The sequence below is a fragment of the Larimichthys crocea genome, chromosome V (assembly GCF_000972845.2).
Source record: "Larimichthys crocea isolate SSNF chromosome V, L_crocea_2.0, whole genome shotgun sequence".
Lineage (NCBI taxonomy): Eukaryota > Metazoa > Chordata > Actinopteri > Sciaenidae > Larimichthys > Larimichthys crocea.
Genome location: NC_040015.1, coordinates 1332920 through 1346494, shown reverse-complemented (window position 1 = coordinate 1346494; position 13575 = coordinate 1332920). Strand labels below are relative to the sequence as shown.

Genomic DNA, 13575 nt, shown 5'->3' with positions numbered 1-13575 from the left:
AAAAATCAAGGAGGACGAGAGTGGAAGGTAAAACCAATAACTGTCTAAGTGTGTTTATGTGCAGCCGTGGCATCTATAAGTACCACCAGTAGCTCCTCTTCCATTTTTATTGTCTTCTCATGAGTCTTTTGTTCTTTCTAAGCATGTATAGTGTTCTGAAGGATTTATTATTGTCAGTTTATTTTAGTCCTGTGTGATTGTGCATCTCTGTTTCCTGTTGATCTGATGGGAGATGCATATTAGATACATTTCCAGACTTCCTTTTCTCGTTTTTTGTAGTGCTTTTCCTCCACTCTGCAGTCCAACTCGTCCCAAAACATCTCAGTTGGGTATAGGCCAGGTCATTGTGATGCAGCACTCTATAGCCCTTACAAATGGTAATGGGTGTACTGATAGAGCAACTTTGTAGGCATTGACTGCCATGTAAGGTGCCAACTGCTGACTTTTAGGCAGTCCCGGCCCTAACCAATTTGGCGCCCTAGGCAAGATTTAAGGTGGTGCCCCCCTTGCATGGCAGCACTGCCCATTTACATACAAAGACACAAGAAACTAAATATAATATATACATTCAATATAAATAGCCTACACAGAGTGTAAGATTTAACTGCCCACAAAATAAAAGAGGTGGAGGCGACAGGAGGATCGCTTGATGTTGCTGAAGTGGAGATAACTGGTGACTGTGGGAGATTCAGATATCTCAACAGCACATCTGAAGAGGGGAGTGTCTGAAACCGTTGGGTGTTACAGTCTAAAAAAACATGATACCAAGAACAAAATGAAACAAAATAATACAAATGGAAAAACCTAAGAGAGGCATGATTTCCCCTATTCTGTACATGTATCATATACAATACAATTATTTCTGATATGCAAATTAGATTCAATTATCATTATAGTGAACTGCTGATTAGCAGAATGCAAAGAAGCAGTAAACTGCAGTATAATATAACACAGTGTTTCTCAATCCTGGTCCTCGGGGACCACTGCCCTGCATGTTTTAGATGTTTCCTCCTCCACCACACCTGATTCAAATGAGTGGCTCATTATCAGGCCACTGCAGAGTTTGATGACGACCTGAAAACAAGGTTTTGCTAGAGCTACCTCCTTACAGAACCTGGAGGTGTTCTGGTTGAAAACCAAATGATAGAAGTACATGTTGCTGAAGAATGCTGTGGTAGCTCAGTCGTAGCTTAGTCCATAGAGACTTGGCATGGGAACCGGAGGGTGGCCGGTTCAAGTCCAGCATGGGCCAAACTATGGAAGGTGGCCTGGTAGCTGGAGGGGTGCTAGTTCACCTCCTGGGCACTGCCGGGGTGCCCTTAAGCCCCCCCTTCTCAGGGGGGCTTAAGGGCCCCTAAGCCCCCGAGTGGGAAAAAAAAAAGTTCCCCGTTGAAGGATTAATAAAGTATCTCTTCTTACTGGCCTTAAATTTTGAATACTCACCAACAGTGTCACTAGCAACGCTCCCCCTCACCATTGCACTTCCTCCTCCCTGCCTCACAGTGGGAACCACACATGCAGATAACATCCATTCACCTTCTCTCCGTCTCACAAAGACATAGTGGTCTGAACCAAAAGTCTAAAATTTGGACTCATCAGACCAAAGTACGGATTTCTATTGGACTTATGTCCATTCCTTGTATTCGGTGGTCAAAGCAGTTATCTTATTTCTTGATTGTCTTGGTCGTGAACAGTGTTGGGTACAGTTACTTTGGAAAGAAGTTAATTAGGTTACAATGTTACCATCACGTAAAAGTAATCTGTTATGTTACGGCGTCACCTATAAATAAAAGTTACGTACACGCGTTAGTACTCATGCGTTACCAAAAATAAAAACCTGTTTGCTTGCAACGCACAAAACTAACGCGTTACATTACACAAAAAAAGTAATTAGAGTACTCTACCCACAACACTGGTCGTGAAGCATTATGTGGGCTCTAATCTGAGATGCTGTTCATTGTTGATTTCTGAGGCTGGTGACTGTAATGAACTTCTCCTTTGCAGCAGAAGTAACTTTTGGTCTTCCTTTCCTGTGGCAGTCCTTATGAAAGCCAGTGTTTGATGTTTTTTGTGACTGATGCATTCAAACTTTTCAAAATGTTCTGGATTGACCGATCCTCCAGAAAAGACTCTAATTCACAAATTAAGTGAAATATTCTGGTGGATTATCTCTACCAGTTTCTGACACAACAACTTCAATTCTTCAAAAAAGACAGAATTAAAAAAAGTCACTTTATTATTAAGTACTTTACTTTATTAAAATAGTTTAAATTATCTCACTGCAATGGCAGATTTTGAAACTTGTTACTATATAGACACAAATTACTAGACAAATGTTCACTTCACTTCACTTTGAGGTATAACGTGACATGAAATGGAAATACTCATGCTAAGTACCTTAAAATTGTACTTTCACACACACACACACACATGCAACATGGACTATGACATGAGGAATTTTTACAGCCGGGTTGAATTGAAGGTGTCACTGCTTCTGTCAGCATAAAAACAAATAAAATGCAGTGAAGCACCCAGCTGACAGCACATGGTCATCACGTGTCCAGCCAAAACGCTGCATCATTTAAACCTGTGTCTGACAGCTGTTTGCATTACCCTCACTGTTACCTTTTTTTTGTCCACCTAATGCTCGTTGTCGTACCACACAGCAGACATTCAGCAGGCAGGTGGTCAGGTAGGGTTAGGGTAGATGTTGGATGTAGGACTTTGACACCAACAACATTTTTCATCTATCTATAAAACACCTATGCCAATTACACAGCAGTGTCTGTCTTTGCCAACATCAGCCAACAGACTGGTCATACCAGACTGAGTACGACTGTAGCAGCAAAAACCACAGTTTATTAGATGTATTGCATTTATGAATTCAGCTTTGTGAGAGCAAAATTGTTATTTCCACTTTCAAAAGTTACATAGTCTCACTAAAATGCTGGGAAAATGTAAATAAACCTGTCCTGTATCATGACAATATTTAAGTATGAATACCATAGTTCTGTAATGCGGGCCAACAATACAGATGTAAAGTTTTTTCAGCACAACAGATGTCAATGAGGACCAAAACCATGGATTACTTTACTTTCACACAAAGTACATTCACTGACCTCATCTTTCAAATTTCATGACTCAGCCATCACTAAACCTCTGTGCATTTACACACAAAGCTGTTAGATTTACAGACATAACAAACATAACACAAACGTATTGTAAACTAAGTGCAATTTGCTACATTATGCCAAATTTACTAGTAAAAACCAGTGACTGTATAATGAATGGAGGTCGTATCTGTGATGTTATCCACAGGTTTCTGAGCTGCTTTAAAGTTGAATCTGTTTTTCTGGTTGCGAGTAGTCTTGCCTTGTCTGCCCAATCTAAAAGCCAAGTCATCTGTAATGACACCCACCTGTCAATCAAAGTGGCCATGCTGTTAATTCTGCATAACTTTAAGTCTTAATATAAGGTGAGTTGTATATAAATTCACCCTCAGTACAGTTGTCATGAACGGGGAAATTAGCTACAGAGACCAAAACAGTTTTTTGTATCAGGCTGTAAACATGTTTATTTCTGCTGTGAAGTTGGACATGTAAACATGGGGACTTATGGAGACTGACTCACTTCTGGAGCCAGCCTCAAGCGACCACTTGAAGAATTACAGTTTTTAGCACTTCCACAGTGGCTTCATTTCCCAGCACAGGAGGTTGCCACTTGGTTAGGATGCACCTTTGTGTAATGTGTCTAACTTTAGTTTAGATACCTGAAGAAATCCTACTGAGATTCATCATTCTTAACCATCTTTGTAACCTTCTCCGTTAGGATGGAGGGCGAGGAGGATGGGGCAGGGCGGGTCAGAGAGCTTCAGGAGCAGAGGATGGCGGTCCAGAAGAAAACCTTCACCAAGTGGATGAACAGCGTCTTCACCAAGAATGGGGTGAGACAGGAAGACATGAAAAAGACATGAAGAACATTTCTGTTTAGAATTTATAAACAACAACAAAATGCAGCAATACTCATCTTAATTAATTTGTCTTTATTTTGACACCTCATACAGTCTTAAACCACTGTGTTTAATTTATTAAAAGACAGCTGCTGTACGCAGGTTGCTAACATCAGGCGCCACCATGAGTCAAGCTGGTAACACCACAAGAAGAGAAGATATTTTGCCACAACAATGATCATAATGTTTATTTATTTTATCTAATTAATATGATTAATGTTTGTTTATTAACTGGCACCTGGCTTCATGCTTTCTAATCCTGATGGCTCAGAAATGTGCCGAGTCAATGTTAGTGTTAGTGATAATAATACTAATGAAGCTGCCTGCATGCGTCTGCAGACTGATTCAACAACAAACACACACAGCCAGCATGGAAACATAGCAGGACTGAATGTACTGTACACGAGTATCTGCCAAAGACAGATTCCCTTCTTGGCTCATAGAAACATGTGACATGTTTCATATGTTAAAGTGTTTGCAGTGATGATGTCAGTGTTATTCCTCCCGTTATCAGTCTGATAACCAGCTATCGTCTCTCAGCTGGTAACACACACGCAAACACACATTAATCATCATTAGTCATGATAACTGAGTTGACCTCAGCCTCCACATGCTCTCAGTATTAAACCGATTATAAATAGAAGTTTTGCTGCTCCATCTCGTGCACTGCTGGCAGGTTTAACAGATTCCAGTCAGTTCACATTGTTCTGGATTTCATTTCACGTGTTTTCTCTGATAAGTGGATGCCAGATGTTATACACTGAGGCCTGCTGCTGCTCTTCATTCCCAGAATTCCTCTGGGATTTCTGTGGGATGGCAGCAGGGAGGGAAACATGCAGAGCTTACACTCTGTCACTGTTTCCACCCGTACGTTTATTTTACCAGCTAATCCTGCAGAAATACCTGGAGGACATGCCTGTTCTCTGGGATACTTCTGGATCTGATGGTTCATCATGACGGAGGTTTATCATTTCACACAGGCATGTTGTTTTTAGTCTTTTAGAAGAAATTACACTTTTTTTTATGTGAATACCAAAAACAGACAAAATGACACTCACCAGAATGACATGACACCATATAGTCCATAACATGGAGAGAAATAATGTACAGGAAATATAACTGAACAGTTAATTTAATAAAGCAGATTTTAAATATTTTCCTGCTAGTATATAAAATATTCAAATTGTGTATCTTAACCTGTAAAAATGCATCATAATTTAATTGTTGATTATATTTTCTATATTACAGTAATCTAAATGTGCAATGTAGCTGGTAACTTAAGTTATCAAGTAAATGTAGTGGCGTAAAAAAAATACAGTATTTGTTTCTAAACTGTAATGGAGTAGAAGTATAACATAATATGAACTAGAAATACTATTAAAGTACAAGTTCCTTAAAATTAATATTTAAAAACTCGAAAAATTAAGTTCAGTACTTAGTAAATGTACTTACTTATTTTACTCAACCAGTGTTTATGATTTTGGTACTAGCATTTTAATCATTACTGTTGTAATACACATCGTAACCACCAGTGTCAGCACTGAGCACACTGCGGCTGCGCAGCACTCCAGTCAGACCGTAGAGTTACCTGATAACTGTTTATCCGTTAAAGTCAGACTGTGATGTAAACTCTGTCTCTGGCTATAAACTCACCTCACATCGCATTTCTGCTACCTTATAAGTCGATAAGAAGATTATACTTTCTTCGGTGAGCCTGAATTTCTCTCTTTCTCCACCTAAAGCTTTTAATGAACGTCTGAGTGACTGAAATGTTCAAGTTTAATACAAGAACCCTAACGGCCATATGAAACATGATTTACATGTTTAAAGTCATTCTTGTTATTTGTGACTCTGTCCACAGTGACAAATGTTTGCCTTGTAGGAAATGAATGATTAAATCCAACATTACAGCCGACTGTGAGATAAAACATGTGGCTAATAGATGACCAGCTAACATGAGCAGCTTTTGTAAGTAGGGATGCACCGAAATGTAAATTTTCGTCCGAAACCGAATAAAAATGAAATGGTTGGCCGAATATCGAAACCGAATATGAAATGCTGTTGTTAATATTTTTTTTACTATTGCATAGATAGAATACATTTGTAGACATTTTTAAAAAACATAAATAATCTGTAGTCGGTTATGGAAGTCAACAAAGTCCCAGCAAAGTATTGACTATTAAAGCAAATAAAGTATTTTTACTCAAAGTCTATCTGACCGCCAAAATTTTGATTTAGATCAGGTTATAAAATATGATATTCTGTCACAGTGTTAACCAGCTGAGCTCTTATGTAAAGTCATGTACTGTGCTCTAGTTGATTAGCCAATCAGTTAACTAAACTCAAATTTAATTGTTTAATCATATAAATAGTTTCTTTGTAATGTAATGTCAAACTGAGAATATTTTCTGGTTTTCTGTCTTTCTTTGACAGTAAACATAATAATACTGTGTGTTACAATATGAAGATATCATGTTGACATTTCTCCATTTTCAGATATTTTATAGACCAAGCTATTAACTGAGAAATACTTTAATAGCATCCAGGCTTATTTCTCTTCTGAAGGGGTCGGTGATGGGGTTTTTTCACAGTGATGGCATATTTTACATTTGTTGCGATGAACTCTGAGTGTTTATATCTAAAGCGACAGGAAATCAAAGCAAGGTAATTCTATAAAAAGCTGATAGCTCTACTTCCTGTTTCATGGCTATCAAGAGTTACACCCAAACACATCACTCTACATCAGGTTTGAGCTTTTTAAAGCTAATTGTTCAATGGCACACTTCCAAAAATCTAATCTGCCCAGTGTTCCCACCAAACTTTGGAAAATCCTGCACAAACAGACAGGATGTTAAATCACAAAGAATGAGATAAAAGACTCAGAAATATTAACAACCTTTAAATATTTACAGTAACTAAGTACATTAAGTACTGTAAGTACACATCTGAAGCACTTGTACTTTAGGAGTCTTTAGTAGTAGTAGTCTTTAGTTTCTTCACAAATGAAGACTTTTACATAAAAACATATGAAGAGTTTATAAAATCTGATATTTTGTTCTAAATCTACAGCTGAAATCATCAGTCCATGAAGTATCAGTGATGGTTGAGATAATTTTCAGATCTGCTTTTTTCATTTGAGTCATTTGAATGTGTTGGTAAGAACGTTGACTGTTAGTTGGATAACAGACGCTGTGAAAGACGATTTGGGAAATTGTGATGAGATTTTGTCGCAATCATCCAATCAGATCAGAGACAACAGAACAACTCAGGAGACATTTTACCGCTTTAATACTTTTACTGAAGTAACATTTTCAATGCAGGGCGTATAACAGAGTATTTTTACAGTGTGGTATCAGTACTTTTACTGGAGTAAAGTATCTGAATACTTCGTCCATCACTGACTACTTTAGTGTCATCTTCAGAATGATCATAGCAAACAAAACTTCAGTTGTACTTTGTATGTTCGCTATATCCTCTTTATATTTATAAACCAAAGCCATGTATGTTGATGTCTTTTCTTTAGGACTGACGTTAATCTACTTTAATGAATTAAAAAACATATTTTGAGTTAAACTTTTTACTGAAGAAATTGTTCCTCTGAAAACAACTCACTAGTACTGCACCTGTTTTCAATGGCAAAAGTTTCAGGTTATTTTTTATGACTCAAGTCAGCACACAGTTTATAAAATGTTAGAGAATAATGAATGTCTATCACAGCGCTGTCTTCAGGTGTCCTGCTTTGTTCGACAAACTGTGCAAAACACAAAAATATCCTGATACGAAACAGAGAGAAGCAGCAAGTCTCAGGGAGGTGTACAAGGTCGGTGGTCAGTAAGATTCGTAGGAAGAGAGATGGTGGACTCAGAGAGGATCTCGATTTAGAACAAACACTTGTGAGTCTAGGTACAACCGTCACCCATCGTACTTAGCTGTAAGATGTTACCTGACCTGTAGATAACCAGGATGTCCTGACTGGGCAGAGACATTATGTAACACACTTCAGGGGGAAGGAGCACTCGACTCTCAGGATGATTTAAGAGAAGTTTTCTTTTTCACAGTGAACTTCCTGTCAGTCACAGAGCTGTAAACATGTTTTCTTAAATCTCTGTGTACTTAAACCACTCACACTGTACAATATGTAGAAGTGGAAGAAGTATTTAAATCTGTGTTAATGTGAAACGGAACAGCAGTGAGGTGCTCACATGAATCATTCGTCCTGACCACGCTGTGATTTCAGGGTTGGATGAACTCGTCCTGTGTACAAATACATTTTAAAGTTTATCTTTAGATGAAATATGATGCTTCAGCAATCTGAAAATCAAGTTAACTTGCTCCTAAGAGATCACGTGTCAGTCCCTAACTGTCGTTGCCTCCTGCAGGATCGCGTAGAGCTGACCGATGTTTACACCGAGCTGAAGACCGGAGTCGCTTTGATTCGTCTGCTGGAGCTCATCTCCAAAGAGACACTGCCTGCGCCCAGCCGAGGCAAACTGAGAGTTCACAATCTGGAGAACAACAGCATCGCTATCAGCTTCCTGAAAACTAAGGTAATTCATCTGTCTATCAGAAACAAGTCAGGTGCTCACATGAACCCTCTAATGTGAAGTCTTTTCACCGTCCACTTCTTACCCTGTTCCTGCAAACGATGCACTACCCCGGGTTTGAGTCAGTGACCAGTCAGTCATGGTTTTTGGTTTACTTTAACACTCTGGTGTCTTTCAGCCAAGCTCTCACCAACAACTAAAAGTCAGTCCCAGTTTTAATTTTGCTTCTTGTTCTGGTTCTGTCATGTCATCCCCCCGTGCCCGGGCCTGTAAACCTCCTCTTCTTCTTCCTGGTGGTCCAAAACTCCTGTGGTACAAACACTAACACTCCCCCGGTGCTCTGAGTTCACAGTCCGGGCAGCCTGGCTAACAAACTGAGCTAACATTAGCTAACAGCAGCTACAGTTGGCAGCAGTTTACTTCACTGTCCATCAGGAAACTCTGTAAATCACAGAGAGTTGAGGCGGAGCAGCCGGAGGACATCAGAGGGAAAAGCAGAAAACATTTTCTCCATAAAATATGATCCAGTTTCACCAAAATCAGTCAAATAGTTGGTGGTGTGTGACTTAGTGCCGCAGTCCTATCCATACTACATGCTAACTGTATACACTATACAACCAGTGTTAGTACACAACAAATCAACAAACCTTACTGTTTGAAGCCAACAGGAAATGATTCAGTGTGTGTACTGTCACTCAAATTTTCATTTTTATCTTCACACAATGAACATAACTTCTCCACTGACTCAGACCTGCTAAAGTCATTCATGATTTAAGTCTGTATTTTTTTTTTTTAGCATTTAGCGCCATCTTGTGTTAATGTTTATGCATTACATTACAAAATTGTGTGGACAAAATAAGAATATTGTGCAGATTATCATTTTTCTGTTGTGACACAAACTGACCTTCATCTTTCACCAAAGAACATTTATCAAATTATCTTTTTTTTTTGTTTTAAAAATCTAAATCATACTTGACCGATGGTTTGAAGGTTTTAATGTCCCGCAGCAGCTCCGTCCTCTGTCAAGCTCTAAACAAACAAATCACTGTCTTTCCTGTCAGATTCGGGTAGATCTGATTGGTCCAGAGAATGTTGTTGACGGAGACCGTACGCTGATCCTGGGTCTGCTGTGGATCATCATCCTCAGGTTTCAGATCGGACCCATCAACCTGGATGAGGTAACAAACCGACAAGCTGTGAAAATATCCAGACCCTGAAATGATTCTTAATCAAAAATCATTTTCGTCTTTCCTCTTCAACCTATTTCTTGACCTTTTCTGCTCCTTTACTCACTCCCTTCCCTATCTCCTACTTTGCTGTCTCTTCCTCTTTTATTCTTCCTTTTGTTCTTCTTCGGTTTTCTCATCCTTTCCTTCCCAGGCGGGAGGAGGAGGCAGCGTGGCCCACCGCTCAGCGAAGGAGGCTCTGCTGATCTGGTGTCAGATGAAAACGGCAGGTTACAATGGCGTTGACGTGCAGGACTTCTCATCCAGCTGGAGGAACGGACTCGCCTTCAATGCCCTCATCCACGCACACAGGTAAGTAACAAACACACACACACACACACACACACACACACACACACACACATGCACCCTTTCTCCTACTCTCCATCCCATCTGCTCCATCCTCTCCCTCCATCCCAGGCCTGACCTTTTTGACTACCACCGTCTCCATGGTGATGACCCTCGTCGTAACCTGGAACACGCCTTCTCTCTGGCAGAGCGGCAGTTCGGGATCATGCAGCTGCTGGAGGTGGAGGACATCGTGGTCCCTCATCCAGACGAGAAGTCCATCATGACCTACGTGTCCCTGTACTACCACTACTTCTCCAAGATGAAGCAGGGACAGACCATCCAGAAGAGACTCGCTAAGGTCTGAGCCAGCACTGATCCACTATAACAGGATGCACTACAGAAGTAGGAGTATCGCAGCATCGAGGTTAAAAATAATAAGGAGGCGCTACTTTTGCTGTTAAGACAGCAGAATAATCATCTTTGTAAATGTTCTCAGATTGTTGGGCTGCTGATGGAGCTGGACGACATGAAGGTCCAGTATGAGAGACTGGTCTCAGATCTGCTTCACTGGATCAAAACCAAGGTAACAAGAAAAAAAACAACAACAACATTGCTGCCATTTGGATATATTTGTCAGATTGACTGATTAATTATTGATTGAAGGTGGTGCAGCTGAATGACAGACGATTCCCAAACTCTGTGAGGGAGCTGCAGAAGCTGATGACGGCTTTCAAGACGTACAGGACTGTAGAGAAACCTCCAAAATACCAGGCAAGACCTCCTTCACCTGTGCAGCTTGATTTATTTCTCAGATCTCTGCTGTGCTGCGTATTCAGTGCTTTATTAATGATCACAAATATCTTTTTTTTTTATTGGTGTTGATCAGTAGCGTAGTGGGTTGTGCGGCCACCCCGTGTGTAGAGGCCACAGTCCTCGCTGCAGCTGGCCCCGGTTCGAATCCTGCATCGGACGGCCCTTTTCTGCGTGTCATTCCCCCTCTCTCTGCTTCCTGTCTCTCTTCAGCTGTCCTATCATTAAAGGCCAAAAAAAAATATCTTTGATTTTTTTAAGTCAAATGATCAAAGCATCCCATTAGCCATCATCTTCAGTTATGCATGATGAGAGAATAGTGTTATCTGTATTTCATTACTGAAGCACACAGGTTCGGGCATAATTTTTATTATTTGAATCGGGCCTGGGCCGGGCTATGACGTGCTATGACTTGCGCGGTAAATGAGCGATCATGTGATGCGTTTCGATCTGCAAGAGACAGGTGCAAAAATGGATGCTGAGGAGGTGAAATCTGTTTCACCTCGTCAGCATCCATTTTTGTGCCATATGCGCACATTTGAATAATGTCGGGCTGCAAACAGGTTCGGACTCTACAAAGCTGTCAATCAAAACGGGCTGGGCCGGACTCAAGTTGAATTCTATCTGGCCCGGGCTGGGCCTGACTTCTAAGGCCCGTTTCATGCTCTAGCACACAGTGCCTCTGCAGTCACTCAGTGTTTAGATTTAACAGGTTTGAACTGACATTCAGTCGAGCTAACTTCTGTTTCTGTTTTGAAGTTTTAAGAACAGCGCTGATAAAACAGCTCGTCTGATAATTCCAGCTTGTAGGAGTCTCCATTGTTCACTCGTCTCTGAAACAGGAAACTGTTCTTATTCAAATCTGCACAGATTTTGATACGAAGCTTCCAGTTTCTTTTACCGACTGAGGATGATTTCAAGTATTCTTATGTAACTGTTGCTCAGAGGTTCTTTGTCTCCTCCTGCTCTTTCACTTGTCAGTCTCGCTGAACAGAACAAACCCTTCATACAAAATAACATCCGACTCCAAACCTAAGAAAATGAAAGACCATTCAGAAATAAAGAGCAGTCCTCTCAGACGTCTGACTCAACTGAATCACGTTGCTGTGGCAGGCGACTCCAAACCTTTGAGCCGTATTGTGTATTTCATTCTGTAATTTCTTTGTCTGTCTCTGTCTTCAGGAGCGTGGGGCGATTGAAGCTCATCTGTTCAGTCTGAAGACTCAGCTAGCAGCCAACAACCAATGGGCTTACAACCCTCCAGATGGTATTTAACACACACAGATACACACTGTCTTCACTTCACAAAGATGAAAATAGATGTCTGCTATAGACCATTAATAACTGCTGATTAGTCCACCAGTGACTTCTGCGGTCTCCTGTAAAACCACTTGTTCTGTCTCTGTGTTTTTTTTGTGTTTGAAGGTAAAACTCTGGGTGACATCGAGAAGAGTTGGGTTTTGCTGGAGCGAGCTGAACATGAGCGAGAGCGAGCCCTGCAGGAGGCGCTGCTTCGCCTGGAAAACCTGGAGCAGCTCGCCCAGAAGTTTGAAAGGAAGGTAACGTCTATCCTTTAAGACAAGACATCTTACACAATCCAAATCTCCCTGAATCTAATGAGTTTGAGGGAATTTAAACTTCAAACAAAATAAAAAGGACTCGCAGACATGTTGCTCTTTAAATATAGTCTGTTGGTTTTGGTGACCCAGGCAGCACTGAGGGACGGATATCTGGAGGATACACTGCGCCTGCTCCGGAGGCAGGACATCCGAGGTCTCTCCACCCTGGAGGAGGCTCAGGCAGCCGGCCGGCGTCTGGAGGCCCTGGCCACCGATGCCCTGGCCAGAGAGCCACGCTTCAGCGCTCTGAGAGACATGGCTGAGACCGTCGAGAGAGGAAACTACCACGGCAAGGAGCAGATCATCAGGAGGTGAGAGAGACATTCAGGTTTTCAAACTGTTCACAAGCTGGAGGAGTGAACAAAGACTTGTGTAATGTAAACTTGACAGATAGAGCGATAGTAGCTGAATGTTTATGTGTGTGTGTGTGTTTGTTTGTAAGAGAGGAAAGCATCGATCATCGATGGAAGGACCTCCTGCAGCAACTCCAAGAGCAGAGGAGTCTGCTGGGAAATGTAGTTGAAAATCTCAGCATCCTTCGAGACATTGAGCTCGTCTCCCAAGAACTGAAAGAACTACAGGTGAGTTCAGCTGAAACTCTAATAACACATTTGATTGTTGAGGAGGACACAGAGTACAGAGGTATATACAAAATATATAAAGAAGTTACAAATGATGCATTTACTGCCACAAGGAGAGAAAATATCACTTTTTATAAGGCAGATGAATGATTTTTACTTCATGCTGCCTTTTTTCTTCCCCTGCAACATCAGCTTTTATTGGGCTTTCTAAAGAAACTTCAGACACTCAGCTGACATGACATTTGGTTATAGCGTGGCTATGTCTGATATATCTGACCGATATCCGAGGTTGCCAGGTATGAAACAAATTTGTGGCAAACACAATGATGGACAACGATGGAAGCAAGCGAGAGCAGCAGTTTGACAGAGTTGGACTCTACCAGACCTGAGAGACAGAAACAGGTGTAGAGGTCAGGTATACACAAAAACAACAACAACAACAAAACAAGCAAGGTTACAGCAGCTTTTTTATAGTTTCATAGTGCACAAACTCTG

At 40.8% G+C, this 13575-nt stretch overlaps 1 protein-coding gene across 1 annotated transcript in view; it reads left to right on the top strand.

Moving 5' to 3' along the window:
* The first annotated feature begins 3829 nt into the window (after positions 1-3829).
* Positions 3830-13575, top strand: part of sptbn5 (spectrin, beta, non-erythrocytic 5) — a 48055-nt gene continuing 38309 nt past the window's right edge. The window contains exons 1-11 of the mRNA XM_027278753.1: positions 3830-3943; positions 8389-8556; positions 9615-9731; positions 9934-10091; positions 10200-10428; positions 10567-10653; positions 10734-10841; positions 12063-12147; positions 12306-12439; positions 12590-12810; positions 12942-13080. Of these exons, the coding sequence (XP_027134554.1) occupies positions 3830-3943; positions 8389-8556; positions 9615-9731; positions 9934-10091; positions 10200-10428; positions 10567-10653; positions 10734-10841; positions 12063-12147; positions 12306-12439; positions 12590-12810; positions 12942-13080 (1560 nt within the window). The remainder of the gene's footprint in view (positions 3944-8388; positions 8557-9614; positions 9732-9933; positions 10092-10199; positions 10429-10566; positions 10654-10733; positions 10842-12062; positions 12148-12305; positions 12440-12589; positions 12811-12941; positions 13081-13575) is intronic.